The 17,643-nt window shown below is 34.4% G+C and overlaps 1 protein-coding gene across 1 annotated transcript in view; it reads left to right on the forward strand.

The window, feature by feature from the left end:
• Nucleotides 1-13,059: 13,059 nt before the first annotated feature.
• TECRL (trans-2,3-enoyl-CoA reductase like) overlaps nt 13,060-17,643 on the forward strand; it is a gene marked incomplete at both ends in the record, with an annotated part of 76,713 nt that continues 72,129 nt past the window's right edge. The window contains one exon of the mRNA XM_079779382.1: nt 13,060-13,293. Coding sequence (XP_079635508.1) covers nt 13,060-13,293 — 234 coding nt within the window. The remainder of the gene's footprint in view (nt 13,294-17,643) is intronic.

Genomic DNA, 17,643 nt, shown 5'->3' on the forward strand with positions numbered 1-17,643 from the left:
CGCATGATTTCGAGGTGCACGTGGGTGGGCAGGGACTTGACTCTAGTTCCCATGGCGTGCCCAGACTCTGACAGGAGGAAGAATTTCATATACATTTTACTAATTTTCTTCCATCTCTGACACTTCTATTATAGAGAAAGGGCAAATAGCAGTATTAAAATATTTCCTCTAATTAATTCCCTTTTAATGTGCACAAATTTCATGCACCGGGCCACTAGTTTTCTATATAAACAACTATAAACCTAATTCTCCCCAACCCTGCATTTTTAGAAATGTTGTGTCATATGCTATGAGATAATGCTTGCTTTTAATATAGAAATAAAGGAGTATAGCTATGTTCTTGCTTAATTATACTTGAGTTTTTTGTTTTATTAATACACTTTAAACTTTAAAGCAATGTTATACATAGTATTTTGTATTTATAATATACTAGAAGCCCGGTGCACGAAATTCGTGCACGGCGGGGGGTTGTCCCTCAGCCCAGCCTGTACCCTCTCCAATCTGGGACCCCTCAAGGGATGTCCGACTGCCCGTTTAGGCCCGATCCCACCAGGGGATCGGGCCTAAACGGGCAGTCGGACATCCCTCTCATAATCCAGGACTGCTGGCTCCCAACTGCTTGCCTGCCTGCCTTCCTGATTGCCCCTAACCGCTTCTGCCTGCCAGCCTGATCACCCCCTAACCACTCCGCTGCCAGCCTGGTTGATGCTTAACTGCTCCCCTGCCAGCCTGTTTGCCCCCAACTTCCCTCCTCTGCCAGCCTGGTCACTCCTAACTGCCCTCTCCTGCAGGGTGGATCACCTCCAACTGCCCTCCCTTGCAGGCCTGGTCCCTCACAACTGCCCTCCCTTGCAGGCCGGGTGCCTCCCAACTGCCCTCTCCTGCTGGCCATCTTGTGGCGGCCATCTTGTGTCCACATGGAGGCAGGATCTTTGACCACATGGGGGCAGCTATATTGTGTGTTGCAGTGATGATCAATCTGTATATTACTCTTTTATTAGATAGGATTTCAGAAATAATTGAAAGCCACATGTACAATCACATGTCTAAATATGTATATCTATCTACACTATACCTGTATAAACAGACACAAACACAAATCCTTAACATATATCTCCCATCACATAGGGAAATCTACATTTTTCTTATAACCATTTTTTCACTTCTTTGCTTATTTTCTACTGAACAAAGTTTGGAGTTGAAATACTTTTTACCAGGAAGTCATTAATTTTTCCCCAGAAAACTTGGGGTACAGCTTAGCTGTGCCCTCTATAGGTTTATCAACTTGCTTAACCATCCTGTTTGCAGTATCTAATTCTATTTAATGAAGATAAAACCAATTACACATGATTGCTTTGAGGGGCAATGAACATGATTGTTTGTTTGGGGTGTATATGAAATGGCATTACAAAAGTGTACAGATTCTATTTGCTATTTGTTTTCCCACATTGGGACACCTCAGCAATATGTATTTCTCAGCAAGCTGTATACTTTTCTGCAGTGCATTTTGAAATTGTATTAACATATTCTGAAGCAAGAACATAGCTATTCTCCTTTCTATATTAAAAACAAGCATTATCTCATAGCACATGACTTAGTCATTTGCTAAAGTAATGATGACACAATCAAAATATCTCAATGTGCTGGGAGCATTTCCACACAGTGAAATTTTCAAAGTGCAACATGAGCTGCCACAGACAGTTGAAGATTATGATTAATGATAGTGCCTGAGAACTTATTAAAAATGTTGGTTTATCTGTTTCATATTGGCAGTGGATCTTTAATAAAAATGTGTAGTTATAAAGTATAAAATCAGGAAAAGTATGTATCTCAGTTTTTCAAAAATACAATCAGTGAAATAGAATGTACATTCAAGTATGATGTTTAAACAATATATTTTTTTAATGAGCTTAGTGTTTTCTAATTAAATTTCAACCAGAAGAATAAGATCCTATTTTTTGATAGGTCTTTTCTGAAATCTCTTCAGACTTAGAATTTATGAAAAACAATATAAATTAATATCCATTGTTACAATAATCTAAAGAGTATATGTTAAAGATATTAGCCAGACTTGAAAAAGTCGACAAAAAGTACTGTAGAATGAAATGATGATTTAAACAGCATGCTTGTATAATGAATATGTTGTTTTACAGATGTAGAACGTTAACACTTTAAGATAATACCATTATATACCATAAAACCACTAGAGATGAACTCATAGGGGGAAGCAATTTCAAAGAGAAACCTCTGAATCTTCTGAAGAAGCCTTTACTACAGTTTGACTCTAAAAATACATGGTCACTCTGAAAAACCTAAACAATCATTTTTTAGTGCTGGGGGAATAGTTTCATGTCTCCATGTGTCCCTTATTGTGTCAGGTAGTATATTTATTTTTCTATATAGATTCTAAATTTTCATGTCAATATTTTATTCAATAAAATAACTAGATTGGTAGATCATTTAGTTTTGCCAATCCAATAAGCACCAATGTTGAAAATATAAAATACTGAAGAATGACTGAGGATGAGTTTTATGACAGCAAAATTAATGTTTAGAAATGTGGTGAAAGAACTGTTATATAATTATGATGTGGATTAGGGGAAAACGAGAGGCTGAGAGATGGAACATTAACTAGAATATGGATAATATAATTTTTAAAGCTATTTTGTAATTACTAAAACTTTTTTAATGAATTGTGACATATAAACTTTAAAAAAAATTAAACTGTTGCTTAATGCATTTGTGTTTGTTCTTAAAATGAGGAGGGCCTATATTCTTGTTTATCTCCCTTATTTTTTAGGGAAATTCAAGGTATCTGCTTAGATTGATAATCAATAAATATTGTTATTCTATATTGCTCTCTTGCAGAATATAATCTGCCTGAAAAATCAACGATATGAGAAAAATAATAGTTTCTGGTCTAACAGTTTTTCTTTTCTGTCCATTCTGATACCGGCAAAACAACTAATCTTAAGACTATTTTCAGTCATCATGATTTATAAATCATTTAAACATGTCTGCTTTGCTTCCTTTGTAATTCATTTATGTATTCAATAAATATTCCTCATATGGCTCTTATATCCCTGGCAATTATTCTTGGTGTTGAAGATGCAATTAAAAAAAATATACTAATACCCTGTGGAGCTTACATTTGAGTGGAGGTGGGAAGGAGATTTTAAAAATCCATGTTTAATGTTTCAAATGGTGATATGTGATCAGAAGAAATAAAGGAGGACAAGGACTCAGACTTGTGGACAATAGAGATGGACAGATTAGGAAATGCTTTCTCTGAAATAGTGATATTTAAACAGAATCCTAAAAAAAAAACAAAAAAAAAAACAGAAAATGTTTAAGTAGCCTTGTAATTATCTGAGAACTTTACTCCAAGAAGAGTGAAGACAATTATAAATCTGAGGGAAGACATTCTTGGTGTTTTCTCCAGACAGGTAGGCCAGGGTGATGGAGTAGAATGAGCAAAGGGAACAGTGGGGAAAGAGGTGATCAGGTCTCAGCAACACAGGACTCTGCAGGGGAGGGTGTCATTTTCATGTTTACTCTTTCGGGAGATGAGAAGAGCAATTGGTTTATACAGGGATTGGCTTTAGAGAAACAAGATTAGATGGGGGGATAGTGGTTTGGAGACTCATGTCACATTTAAAGTGAGAGATGATGACGTTTTCTGAGAAGGTTGTGAAAATGCTGAGTCTCTACATATCCAACAGCATTTTCATATAGACTAGCAGGTGGGAAAGGAATGAGATTAGGTTGATTTATAAATTTTGGCCAGAAAAAATGAGAATAATGACCATTTTATTAAATTTAAATAACTAAAAGGAGAATATTTATTGAAGAAAGTCAAATTTAAAAAAAACACACACAAGTTTTGTTTTTAGAATGTTGTATTTGACACGCCTCTTAGGTTAGCAATCCAAGCAAGGTCAGTGACAAAACAGAACCAGGGGAGATGGGATCCTAGAGAACAACTGATGAAGGTGCTTTGGGGGATGTGAGTTAACTTGGTTAAAGATGGCAGACTGGTTCAAAAACTGAAGACTGAGGTTTGAAGATTTGATTTGCAAAAAAGGACATCAATGATGATCTTGTTAAAAACAATTGGGTATCAGCAAGAGGCATGTTAAATGATGCCAAAAGGGAATAAGTGTAAAGGAAACGGGAAAAGGATCCCAGATAAAATTTTCAAGAGTTTCTATATAAAAAAGAGCATAAAACTTAGGAGTAGCTAGCTGAAAGAAGATATGGGGTAAAGAGATATTTTTAACATAAGTTGTATTATGACATATATATATATATATATATATATATATATATATATATATAAATGATTGAGTAAAAATTAAATTATAATACAGTAAAGAAGGGTTAATTGCTGAAGAATTGTTTTCCAGGCAAGAGGAAATGGAATTCAATGTACAACTTGGAGGTTTTGGCTTCAGGTGGAAGAATGGTTAGTCTTACAATGTGAGTACAAAGAATTAGGAATATAGAGGCACAAAGCTGGTTTATTGACAGGTATGGAGCTTCTCTTACCACTGGTCTATTTCTTATTGATATGTGGAGAGAGGAGTGGGGTTAAAGAGCTGGAAGAACAAGAAATGGGAACGCCTCAGACCAGGGGTCCTCAAACTTTTTAAACAGGGGGCCATGTCACTGTCCCTCAGACCGTTGGAGGGCCGGACTATAGTTAAAAAAAAAACTATGAACAAATTCCTATGCACACTGCACATATCTTATTTTGAAGTAAAAAAACAAAATGGCAAAAACACCCGCATGTGGCCCGCGGGCCGTAGTTTGAGGACGCCTGCCTCAGACACTCAGATGTGTTCTGCAAAATACTGAGGTGCAGGAAGTCAAGTGTGAAGTGTAAGGATTTACCTCCAAACAAACAAAATTTCTTCCTGTACATATTGGAGAGAATATAAATTATTTTATAATAGGTAAGAACTTTCTGTTAACTTTTTAATTAAGAAATAATTTTGTATCTATACTTTGATAAATGTGAATATTTTACATATGTATAAACACAAATATTTTTCTTTTTCATTAGCATTTATCCTTCAAAGTTTTAATTTATTTTTAGTGATTTCAGTTTAAATGCTTTTATTCCTTATTAGTTGGTATTCTAGTGTTAAAAATATTCTTCCTTATTTATGTGATTGCAAAGACCAATAAGATAGTACAAACAGAAAGTACTTGAATGATATGTCTTCCTGATATATGATTCTTAATTCATCTATTGTCAGTCCACTTTACCATGGGACAGGCATGACAGAGTTACTTTGACTATTCTTGACTGGGTATTTCTTTTCTAATATAATGAAAGGAATATTCTGATCCCACATACATTTTAGCCCAATATTGATATTCACTGTGCTTATTAACATAAAACTATATTTTATCAATTCTTTCTATACTCTCTGAAGCATAATTATTATATTCCCATTTATTCATTAAACTTAATTGAGTGCCTGACATATTACACACTAGGTATCATGCTGGATTCTTTCAAAAACAGATTAACTAAGATAAATCCTAAGATTTAAGGAAAATATAATTTCTTTATAAAAACTACATAATACGCCAACTAAATAAATAAAGTTAATATTCAGAACAGGGTAGCTGCTTACATAGAAAACATAATGACACTGTGGTGACCTACTTCAGACCTTAAGAGAATTGTGTAACTCTAGGTATCACTGTGACACAAGAAATCCCTGAATGCGTTGGATCCCCTATGAATAGCAGGAAAAGTGACTTATGGGGGGAAGTGATAGTGAATGATAGAGAAGCATGAACCTATGTATCAGTCAAGGGACACTGTGTTTGTATTTTATTAAAAGCAAGCTCTCCAAAAAGCAGCACACACACACACACACACACACACACACACACACACACACACACATTCGTACACAGAGACATATACATAGGTGTTGTGTGAAGCATCCCTAGGTTTTGAAATTGTGCCACTTAAAATGTGTTTGTGTTGTCTACCATTTTGCGGTCACCATTATATTTGGTAGTATATACATGAATCCTGTTGCATAATTTTAACTATGTAACGATGCATACTACACCCCTACATATTAGCTATGTATGTGTATGCCTGACCATAAAAGGTGATACTGGGAAGGGAGTAAGTTTGTGAGCAATTATGCAATTTTTTGACTATATCATTTTGGTCAAGTTTCTTAAACTCTCTGTGCCTGTTTCCACATCCATAGTATAAACACTCTTACATAGTTGCTATGCGTATAAGCACTGAGTCCAGTGACTGGAACATAATACACCTCAGGTGATCATTGGCTATTTTCTGTGAATATCAAGTACTTTAGTTTAAACATGACTTTGTTTTCTAAATAGATTAAATTATGCAAATTGTGGCATACATGTATAAAAATGAAAACAACATGACAATCCCAGAGAATTTTAAAACAAGATATTTCAAACACTGAAAGTCAATCTCTCTGCCTCCAGGTGAACATGTACCTCAAATATCTCAGTTCATATTACTTCTTTAAAATGTGCATTGAAAATCTGAATAAAAATAATGTTACTGAATTTTAAATTATGAGGCTGTACTGTTTTAGTCATACCTATTTGATGCATTTTAAGTTTTCTTGGAGACATATGAAACCAAAGAAATTAGCTGGCCTCAATCCCCAAGCCCCCCAACAAACAAACAAACAAAAATAAAACCCCAAACAAGTACATATAGTAAAAAGTAAACAATGTTGTTAATTAACAAATTGAACCTTAACTTTTCATTTGATTATGATTTTCCCACAACTTACCAAAATATGGAGAAAACTGTATAGAAAATGCTTAATTTTGTTTCTAAATAAATAGGTCCCGAATATTGGAATTTTTTTTTTCAAGTTCTTCTTTCAACCTTGGTAAAGGTGCTCAACAATCCACATTATTCAAGGTAAGAACTCCCTGAAAGGAGGAGAAATAGGCATGGTGTCAGCTCCCAAAATAAAGGGCAGTGTGTGCCAACATGGCATCAGAGAATGACTGTGATCACAAGACAGGCCTTGATGAGGGGCAGGCCTGAAGGACCTGGAAACTCTCCAGGATGATTTAGAGAGAGGGTAGAGCCAACTGCCTTAATGAAAGCATAGCATGCAATTAAGGAAAATGAAGCAGGTAGAGCTGAGTTAAAGATTGAGATTAAATGGTGTTTTTGTGAGTTATAATGATCATTTTTAAAAATTTCTTTAAATTTATTGGGGCGACATAGGTTAATAAAATTATATAGGTTCCAAGTACTCAATTTTATAACATACCATCTGTATATTGCATTGTGTGTTAACTACATAGTAAGTTTGTAATTTGTATACATGGTTCAAAGAAAACATTTTAGTAAATATTAAAAATAAAGAGACAAGATAAACACAACTACATGGTCTCTTGAAACTGAATATGAAGTAAATTCTGTCACTTTTTATTTTTTCTCTTCCATGGATATTTTAATTTTATAAGAAATTTGAACCTTATATACATACAAGTTGAGACTATGTTTTCCCCAATTTTCCTGAGAAAGATTAAATCTCAATCCAATCAATGTACCTTTTAGAAAACCCTTTAACTTCACCATAGTCTTGCTGAAGTATAGACTTTCACCTCAGTCTGATTTGCTAATCCTATGTAATAAAAGCCTAATAAGCTAAGTGTCCAGTCAAACAGTCAACCAGTCGGCCGTTCAACCAATCAAAGCGTAATATGCTAATGATATGCTAAGGCTGTTCAACCGCTAGCCATGACGTGCACTGACCACCAGGGGCAGATGCTCCAACTGGTAGGTTAGCTTGCTGCTGGGGTCCAGCTGATCAGGACTGAGTGAGAGGTGCTGGACACGCCCTGGAGCCCTCCCACAGTCTCTCCCTGGCTGGCCAACCTCTCGCATCTCTCCCTGGCCCCGATCATGCCTTGGTGGGGTCCCTCGGCCTGGCCTGCGCCCTCTAGGAACCTGGGACCCCTCGGGGGATGTTGGAGAAGCAGGCCAGGCCAAGAGACCCCACTGGTGCATGAATTTGTGCACCGGGCCTCTAGTTAATAATAATGTCATAGGATTTCACAATACATATGTACATATATTACTTTAACTGTACAATAACCCTGTGGGGAAGTATTATTGTACAGAAATGACAGGTTTCATTTCTACTTATTTTTTATTATGGTTGATTTTAAACAGGAAATAAACTTAAATATTACTTGGAAATCATAGATATAAGAGTCATTAGGTCATGTTTAGAATGTGCTCATTTCATGAATGATATAGCTGGTATTAAGAGAGGTTTCCTGGTTATGCAATATCACATAGCAAATTTTGGTAGAGCTAGAACAAGAACTTCTAACTATGTCTTTAATTTCAGAGCACTTTCCCCTACATTTTAACTGCAATGTCTTTTTTTTTTTTTAATATGTTTTTACTGATTTCAAAGAGAGAAAAGGAGAGGAAAAGAGAGGCAGAAACATCAATGATGAGAGAGAATCATCAATCGGCTGTCTCCTGCACATCTCCTACTAGAGATCAAGCCCACAATCCAGGCATGTGTCCTGACCAGGAATGGAACCAGGACCTCATGGTTCATGGGTCGATGCGCAACAACTGATCCAGACTGGCTGGGATGTACTGTCTTTTTAAATAGAGCAGCTATCATCTATAATAATAAAAGGGTAATATGCTAATTATATTGGACATCTTCTGGACGTCCTTCCTGATGAAGCCAGGGCTGGAGGGAAGCCAGTCTAGCCAGTCCAGGTCCTAGGTGCCTGCGGGCAGTTCAAGGGGAGCCAGCCCAGGTCCCCGGTGCCTGCTTGCAGCTGGAGGAGTGAAGCCCAGGTTCCAGGTGCCGGAGGGAATCCGGTGCTGGCAGCCGGGGGAAGGAAGGACTACTCTTGCATGAATTTTCATGCATCGGGCCTCTAGTTAATCTATAATTTGAGCTGATTTAGTCATCATTATTTCATATTTATGATTGTTTTAGATCAACTATCTTAATCTATTTCCCAAAAATGTAAAACTGAAACTCTGTTGTGGTAAGAATACCCAGTTTTTACTCTTATCCTTTTACAAGTGACTTATTTTATGTAACCAAAATAATTTTTCAATTATTATGTATAATTTTTCAATTATTATGTTTTAGTTGAAATGCTAAGATTAGTGGTTTTAAACACTTTGTAGTTTCAGGACTTTCAAAAGTTTGAGTAACAATTCAGGTTATAAAATATGCTTTGGGGAAAGCACATACACTCTGGAGACTCAGATAATAATTTATTTTGTATTTTAAGTCCTTTCTATTCATCTTAAGCCTGCTGTTTTATTTATTTATTTTTAAATAAATTTTATTGATTTTTTTACAGAGAGGAAGGGAGAGGGAGAGTTAGAAATATTGATGAGAGAGAAACATTGATCAGCTGCCTCTTGCACACCTCCTACTGGGGATGTGCCTGTAACCAAGGTACATGCCCTTGACCGGAATTGAACCCAGGACCCTTCAGTCTGCAGACCGACGCTCTATCCACTGAGCCAAACTGGTTAGGGCAAGCCTGCTATTTTAGAGCCCATTTCATAGTTCATTGGTATCACTAAAATTGGGAAAATTGAAGAAAAAATAAGACAATATAAATTTTATAGGGGAAGAGGATGTAATATACTTGCAAATATTTGGGGGAATCAATCGAACTAGGTTAGGACCATGTCTGCCCATTAATGTGGTTATTATGTAAATTTCACTTTCCTGTGAACCAATATAACCATTTGGATTGAGAAAGGTAGAAAACAGGTATAATCTGAATGCTTTATTAGGCTGATGGGGTGAAGAAAGGCTTAGATTTAATTTTGGGAGGCGTAAATTTGATTTTAGAGGCCAATGTTTAGGAAATACATTGCATATACATATTGAATAGCCTCTATTTTTGAGAAACTTATTAGCTTTGTATGTGTTCTATTAGATTTCATAAAAGTCTTGTGAAAGTCATAATGTGATCAAAATGACAGATAATGAAAAGCTGAAGATCACATATATGATTTAATAAAAAAAAACAAAACTTCTTGAAGTCATACTGTTCCCACTAAACAATGCTATTTCCTAGACAATATTATTGCTTATATATTTGCCTAGGTCCAAATATAGTGTATCTTCATAGATGTGTTGATATTCTGCTCACATTTGAACTTCCTGAACTCCTATTCTTTGTACCTAACATATAAGATTTTTTCATTAGCATTGAGAAAATAAGTACCTAGAACAATAGGTTTGTCTTTGGCTTCCTATTTTGTTTTCACTTTCACCCATCTATCCCCAAGTTTGTTGACCTCCAGGATTTACTGTGGTGACCTTTAACATAGATTAAAAGCATCATTTTTATTATGAGATCCTTCCTACTATCAAAGATGTTCTTAAACTCCAGTGGTCAACTTACTATGATATCATTGATTAACATTTAAGAAAATCCATTCATGTGATTAATAATTCAATAAACAATATTATGTACTTACTATATACCAGGAACTATACTATTCCTTGAAGGTAGAGGGATGGGCAAAATTAGATCCAGTCTCTGCCTCGTGAAACTTATGGTCTGGTGAGTGACAGAATCATTTGTTAAATGTCACAAACATGTATGGATAATTAGAATTCCCATTACTGACTAGAATGTTGATTAAAAATGTATTATAACCTGGCTGATGTGGCTCAGTTGGTTGAGCATTGGCTCATGCACCAAGAAGTCACCAGTTCTATTCCCAGTCAGGGCACATGCCTGGGTTTCCAGCTCAATCCCCAGGAGGGGACATTCAGGAGGCAGCCAGTTGATGTTTCTCACATCAATGTTTCTCTCTCTCTTCCCCCCCCTCTCCTTCCCTCCCTTCCTCCTTTCCTCTCTCTATGGTTAATAATATAAAAATTAAAAACTTAAGCTTAAAAAAATAAATTACAAAATGTATAAAAGTTATGAACACATACCTCACCAAAGAAGATATAGAGATAGCAAGTAAGCATAATAAAAGTTGCTAAAAAACAAAAACCAGATGCCTCCTAGCTGATTTTGCTCAGTGGATAGAGTGTTGGATTGCAGACTGGAAGGTCCTGGGTTCAATTCTGGTCAAGGGCACATGCTCAGATTGCAGGCTAGATCCCCAGTAGGGGGCATTCAGGAGGCAGCTGATCAATCATAGTCTCTCATCATTGATGTTTCTATCTCTCTTTCCCTCTCCCTTCCTCTCTGAAATAAATAAAAATATATTTAAAAAAGAAAAAAAACAGATGCCTCCCGTCATTTATTATTAGAGAATTGCATATTTTAAAAATTAAGATATCATGTCACACCTATCAGAATTGTGCAAATCTGGAATACCAACAGAGCTCTCTCATTCATTGCTTTTGGGACTGCCAAATGGTACAGCCATTTAGGAAGGCAGTCTGACAGTTTCTTGCAAAGCAAACATAGGTCTACCATTCAATACAACAATCACACTCCTGGTTATTTACTCAAATAAATTGAAATTTATATTCACACAAAAACCTGAACCTGAATGTTTATAGCAGCAACCAAAATGTCTGTCAATGGGTGAATGAATAAACTGTGAAATGGGTATTATTTAGCAATAAATGAAACAGCTTTTAAGTTATGACAAAGCATGGAGGAAACTTAAGTGTCACGGGCAGGCCTGCTCAACGCTAACGTGACGCTGCCTGAGTGCATCCCTTCCCAGTGCTGATGTGACGCTGCCTGCGTGCATCCCTGGCCTGGGATGTGACGCTACCTGCATGTGTCCCCGTCCAGTTTATTAATAAACTTATATATTATTTTCATATACATTTTACTAATTTCCTTTCATCTCTGACACTTCTATTATAGAGAAAGGGCAAATAGCAATACTAAAACATTTCCTCTAATTAATTCCCTTTTAATGTGCATGAATTTTGTGAACCAGGCCACTAGTTTTAATATAATGCAATAGTAGTTTACACAAGCCATACAATTAGCATCACATCTTTCTCCCTACACCCTTAATATATACTTATTAGTGATTGATTGATTTAGTACATGCTTATTGTGCACCTACTGTGTGCCAGACATGATTCTAAGCACTGTAGATAGCTTAGGGGATGAGATCAGAGATACAACAAGATGCTGATGAAACAGATCCTTGTGGACCTTTACAGAAAACTTTGGTTTTTTGTTACTTAAGATAGAGAGCCCCTGCAGGGTGTTGAGCATATCATTGCATCATCTGCTTTAATATAGACAGACGTTGATCACTGTAGTTGCTGTGTTAAAAAGGGACTACAGATGGGCCAATGCTGATGCAGGAAGACAAGTTTGGAAGAGCAATTATGATGCTATGCACTGATTTTGCATATAAATTCAATGATTTTCCAGTGTAGAAATGTTAAAGTCAGGCTTAATTCCTTTTCTTTAAGTTATAAAATTGCTCTGTGCATATTCTAATCTCATAGACAACTTACCACCTTTCTGATCCCTGTAGGGAGGGAATAATTTATTCATTTTCTGTCAGATAGATGTACATTAAAAAACGTGCCACAGAACTTTATCTTAGACAGCATCTATAAAAATTATTATATAATAATGTACTATGTGTTTCTAAATTTAACTATGAGATTGCACTAAGATAATTTCAAATACTTTTAAATATGAATATGTGCATAATAATATATGTGTTTGAAGATTAGTGCATCCAGAATTCAGAGATAATAAAAAAAAATTGTCTATCCCATTCTTGCTTTGGAATTTCAGATCCCATATTAAGAAGCAGAGAGAAAAGGAGAAAGCAAGGAACAACTTGAATGCTGGTAAAGTAAGCCTCTACATTGCAGCAGTTCACAACGGTGTGTTATATATAGAAAGAAGATCAGTCATTGGTTTTAATCCTGCTAAATAAAACTGAACTATTGGAATGGCATGCCACTTGACCTTTCGGGTTTCAGGAGCAGTATTTAACTGGTGTGAAGGAAAAACACTTGCAAAGTGTCTTCTTTGACATGACAGATTCTCCTGGAGGTTTACACAATGTTCAAAAGGCAGAAGTCCCTTGTTTCAGAAAGCAAGAGAGACCTTTCTTCCCCAGGAGCTACGCGATCCACAGCAAAGAATGACATGAGAAAATTTCACTCTTTTTCTCAACTTATACTTTCAGCGGGCCCTCTAAAGTCAGCTCCAGCAGTGAAACATTCAAAAGCAGCTCACTTTGAGATTGAAATACTTGATGCGCAAACAAGAAAGCAGATATGTATTGTGGATAAGGTGAGTTTATTTATGTAAATTTCTCTTCTCTGCTGCAATGATTATGAATCTCTAAAATGCTGACCAGACTGTAGTAAAACACATTCCTGGCTTTTTTTTTTTTTTTTAATGAGCAGGATAGATACTTTATACATTGTTTCAGTAGAAAAAGATTTACTGCATTTCGCATCATCAATTTAAATGGTAGCTAATAAATATTAGGTCCACTATTGTCGGGAGGCAAAATTTCCATTGTTTGCCTTCTCATTGTACATGAAAAAAATGCCTCTGCATTTTGCTCTTCATGCACTTGAATATTCATATTATCAGAGAGTTGTAGTAGTATTTGTAGAAAATAGCAAGCAAAAGTCACTGAAATTACTAAAAATTCTATTTAGTATATACAATGAAGTCTCTCCATTAAAAATTATTTAGGATTAATTTAATTATTTGTCTTGAAAAATGAACATCTCACTTTTTATAAAAAGTTTACTTATTTCAAAACCACAGTTTGTTGCTTTATGTTACCCACTTACAGTATATTCGGAGCACAGATGTTTTACTAATTTAAGATAAAAATATATACTGTCTAGCTTACATTATCTTGTGTACATTGTAGATAACATATGCATGTACAATATTTCAAACACTTTTAGTCTTTAAGAGTTTGAAAATACACTAATAGTTTAATTATTATGAGAAATATTGATATTTTAAATAAAATATTCATTTATTTTTCTTTATGACGTTTAGTTTTTGCTTTTGTTCTAAAAATAAAATTGAATCACTGATTCCATTTAGCTAATCTCTAGCCTTGTTTCTAGATAAGAAGGGAAGAGAAGTACTTGTTTACTGTTTTAATTGCCAAGAAAATGATATATACTTTCTTATTTAGTAATTGTAACTTATGATCGGTTTATTTTGAGGTAATATTAACTTTTATTTATTGATGGAAATGAAAAATAAAGCACTTTTAAAGTTCATACAGGACATAAGTACAACATAGAATTAAAACCATTTTTATGCAACTCTGAATCATATTCTTTTTATTTAGTATCATTGGGGCCATATATACATGATGAATATATATGTTATGTATAAATAATTATAACTTATTAATTTCATACACAGCATAAGCTATTCTGTCATCTCAGTAAAGATTTTATACAAAAATAAAACAAAAATAATATAATCTGGAAGTTGCAGACTCGTTTGAATGCTCATCATTCAAAAAGTTTTAAAATAATACATTTAAATTAAGGGAAATATGGCAATCAATGGGATGGATGTTAAATTGTTCAAGGATTTACAAAGATCAAGATCCTAAAATAAGACTGGTTATTGTGTGCTTTCTGATATGTATTTAAACCTTGACCAAAAATCCATATTAAAATATTGAAAAGCGGATGTGCTCCTAATTATTTTCCTCACATTTATATCTCATGATATTGTGATTTCATTTGAAGCTAAAACATGGCATTTTACATTCTAGCAATATTTAAATTGCAAAAAAATTTAAGCATCCAGAAATCCAGCATTTTTTTGGAGATATGTATTTGGCTCAGGAATATCATATTTGAAATGTAAGATTCCTGGTATTTGCATTTCCAATAGCAAACTTTTAGGGGAAACTCAGTAAGCTAGACAGGAGGTTAGTTTTGAATGCCTCACCAACCTTTTTTGGACAATCAGCACCATAAGATGTACAACTTATGACATGCAAATCTTTGCCTTGCCAGTAGAATTGGAATTTTATTTCATCTTATTTTAATTTTGTAATTTGGTAATTTATCTCATAATGATGGCATGACTTTTAAAAGAAAAAATCTTAATTAATTTACTTTTTTGCTGTTGTTTCATGATTCTTACTAATTCAAATTTGTAACCATGAGAAAGATTGATTGTGTTTGCTCTTCAAGATATTGTTTTTCTTAGACAAATTAATATCTGTATTAAAAGTAAGGTCATGTTAAGTGTCTTTCATTGCATTTAGCTCTATCCAGCATACAAAAGAAGTGTTGCTTATGACTTAGTCCTTATCTTTCAGTAAGTACTGTCTAATAAAGTTGTAAAAGTTATAGGTCATGTACTTTGGAAGTATGCATAGCTGCACCGAATCCCTGCCACATCAATCACATTTATCAAGGATCAGGAAAGTCACTGAGTTGCTGAACCCAGGACCATTATTTAGAATATAGGTTAATAAAAATCTATTTGTAAGTGTATAGTGAAGAGGAGGAAATTGTATTTAACAGGCTTAGCATAGTGCCTTGCACAGGATTGGGAAAATAATTTTTGTAAGTTTTAATAATAATTTAGAGAGATAAATTTAATGTATGTAAAAATCTAAGAAAAGAATAAGTGATGAACCTTGTGATACTGGCACAGAATTTCAATTTGACTCCTTAATAATTATCCATTAACATGATTTGTTAGATATAAATGTTTAGGTATCTTGAATAGGATGTATCTTAGTAATATATGCTGAGCTCTGTAGAAATTGTGTTTGTATATAAATATTATAACATCAACTTCAGAATGGACAAAGAATGTACCAAGGATATTCATGAGACCAAACTATTGAGAGAATTCCTGGGATTAAAGAAAATATATGGAATCATGTTCTGCGCACACACACACACCCCAAACAAAACACTTTCTATTGCCTTAAATATATTCTTCAGCTTGTGCCCCATTTCCCTCCCTATTTTCATTGTGTTCATTTCATCTGCTCATCATTTATCTTCTAATTTTATCCTAAACACACCCCATTCAGGTACCTTCTTCTATTACTTTCCATTATATGAACTTGCTGAGGTCACCAGAGGCAGTGGTAAATACCTTGCTAAATCCAAAGGTCAATTCTCATACTATCGTACTCAGTTTATGAGGAACATATGAGCATTTGCAACTGTTAAGTACAAGTACATCCTCTTTAAAACACTTTTGCTATGTGAGTTCCAGGATAATACTACACAGGTTTTTTAAAAACCAACATTATTGGCTCCTCCCTTTTCTCTTGCTTCTTCTTTATCTGACCTATTTATTAGGTGTGGACTGTCATCAAGTCAGTCATCAGAACTTCTCATATTAGGTAATTATCTATTATCTATCTATCTATCTATCTATCTATCATCTATCATCTATCTATTCTACCTATCTATCTCAATGTTTACTAGGCATCTCATATTTTGCATATCCAAAACTCAACATTTGATCATCTCAAAAAATTTTTCCACAAGATTTTTTAGGTCAATAAGTGGAATCACATTTTTCAAATAGCTCAAGGCAAACACTTAGAGGAAACAAAACTTATCTAATCTCACAACACACATACAGTCCATCTTCAGGGTGTGCCTTCACATATATCCAGACACTGAAACATTTTAACCACCTCTCCTGCTAGAACGCTAGAACTCCTGGTTTTTTTCTTCTGTGTCAGTCCTTAGTACCTTCAAATATATTCCCTACACTGCAACAGAACAAGCCTGTTAAATTGTGTCAGTGTGTCAGATAATATCATTCACTACTCAAAACGAGTCACTGTCCTCCTTTAGGTCTTGACTCAATTGTCACTTTTTTTCTTGTGGAGTTTCCTTACTACTTATTTAAAATTTCAAAATCTGGCAATATATTCCATTACCCTTCCTTACTCTATTTCTTTAATAGCACTTATTTCTTTTTTCATTTTGTTTATTGTTTTGCCTACATTTTTATGCCAGCTTCACAAAATCAGGGATTGGGTTTTTATCACTCCTGTATATCCAACATTTAGAACAGTGTTTGGCACAAAGAAAACATTTAACTAATATGTACTAACTAAAACAATTCCCCTTTAAAAGATATGTGGTTTTTATAATGCACTCTTGTTTAGCACTGATAGTGTTAAGGTAGAGATGTATAATATTTAAAAGTAGATTTTACTATTTTCTAAATCAAACTATCAATGGAATAAATGTAAATATATTAATAGAAAAAGTATTTAAATAATCCATTCTACTGAATGCCCAAATTCCTCTTGGTTTGCTACAAACAATGATGTATATAATTTAACTTTGAATTAGTGTATAACTTGCTAAACAGTTACATTATAATTACAAAATCTAACAAGATTTTCACAAAGGTGACAATACAGATAGGGATATTTAACTAATTTAGTTATTTCCCATGAATGATTAAAAAATATGACTAACCAAGGATAAGGTAGAGAATAGATTTAAAATATATCATTAAATATCATTCTTAAATATTTATTGGAACATCAAATATATATAGGAAATATTAATTTTAAAAATTTAACAATGAATTATTTCTAGTTGCTAATTATCCCTGTCTCACTTCTATTTTGTAAAATGTCAGACGCTTACCTTG

The sequence above is a fragment of the Cnephaeus nilssonii genome (assembly GCF_951640355.1).
Source record: "Cnephaeus nilssonii genome assembly, chromosome: 1".
In the NCBI taxonomy this organism is placed as follows: Eukaryota; Metazoa; Chordata; class Mammalia; order Chiroptera; family Vespertilionidae; genus Cnephaeus; species Cnephaeus nilssonii.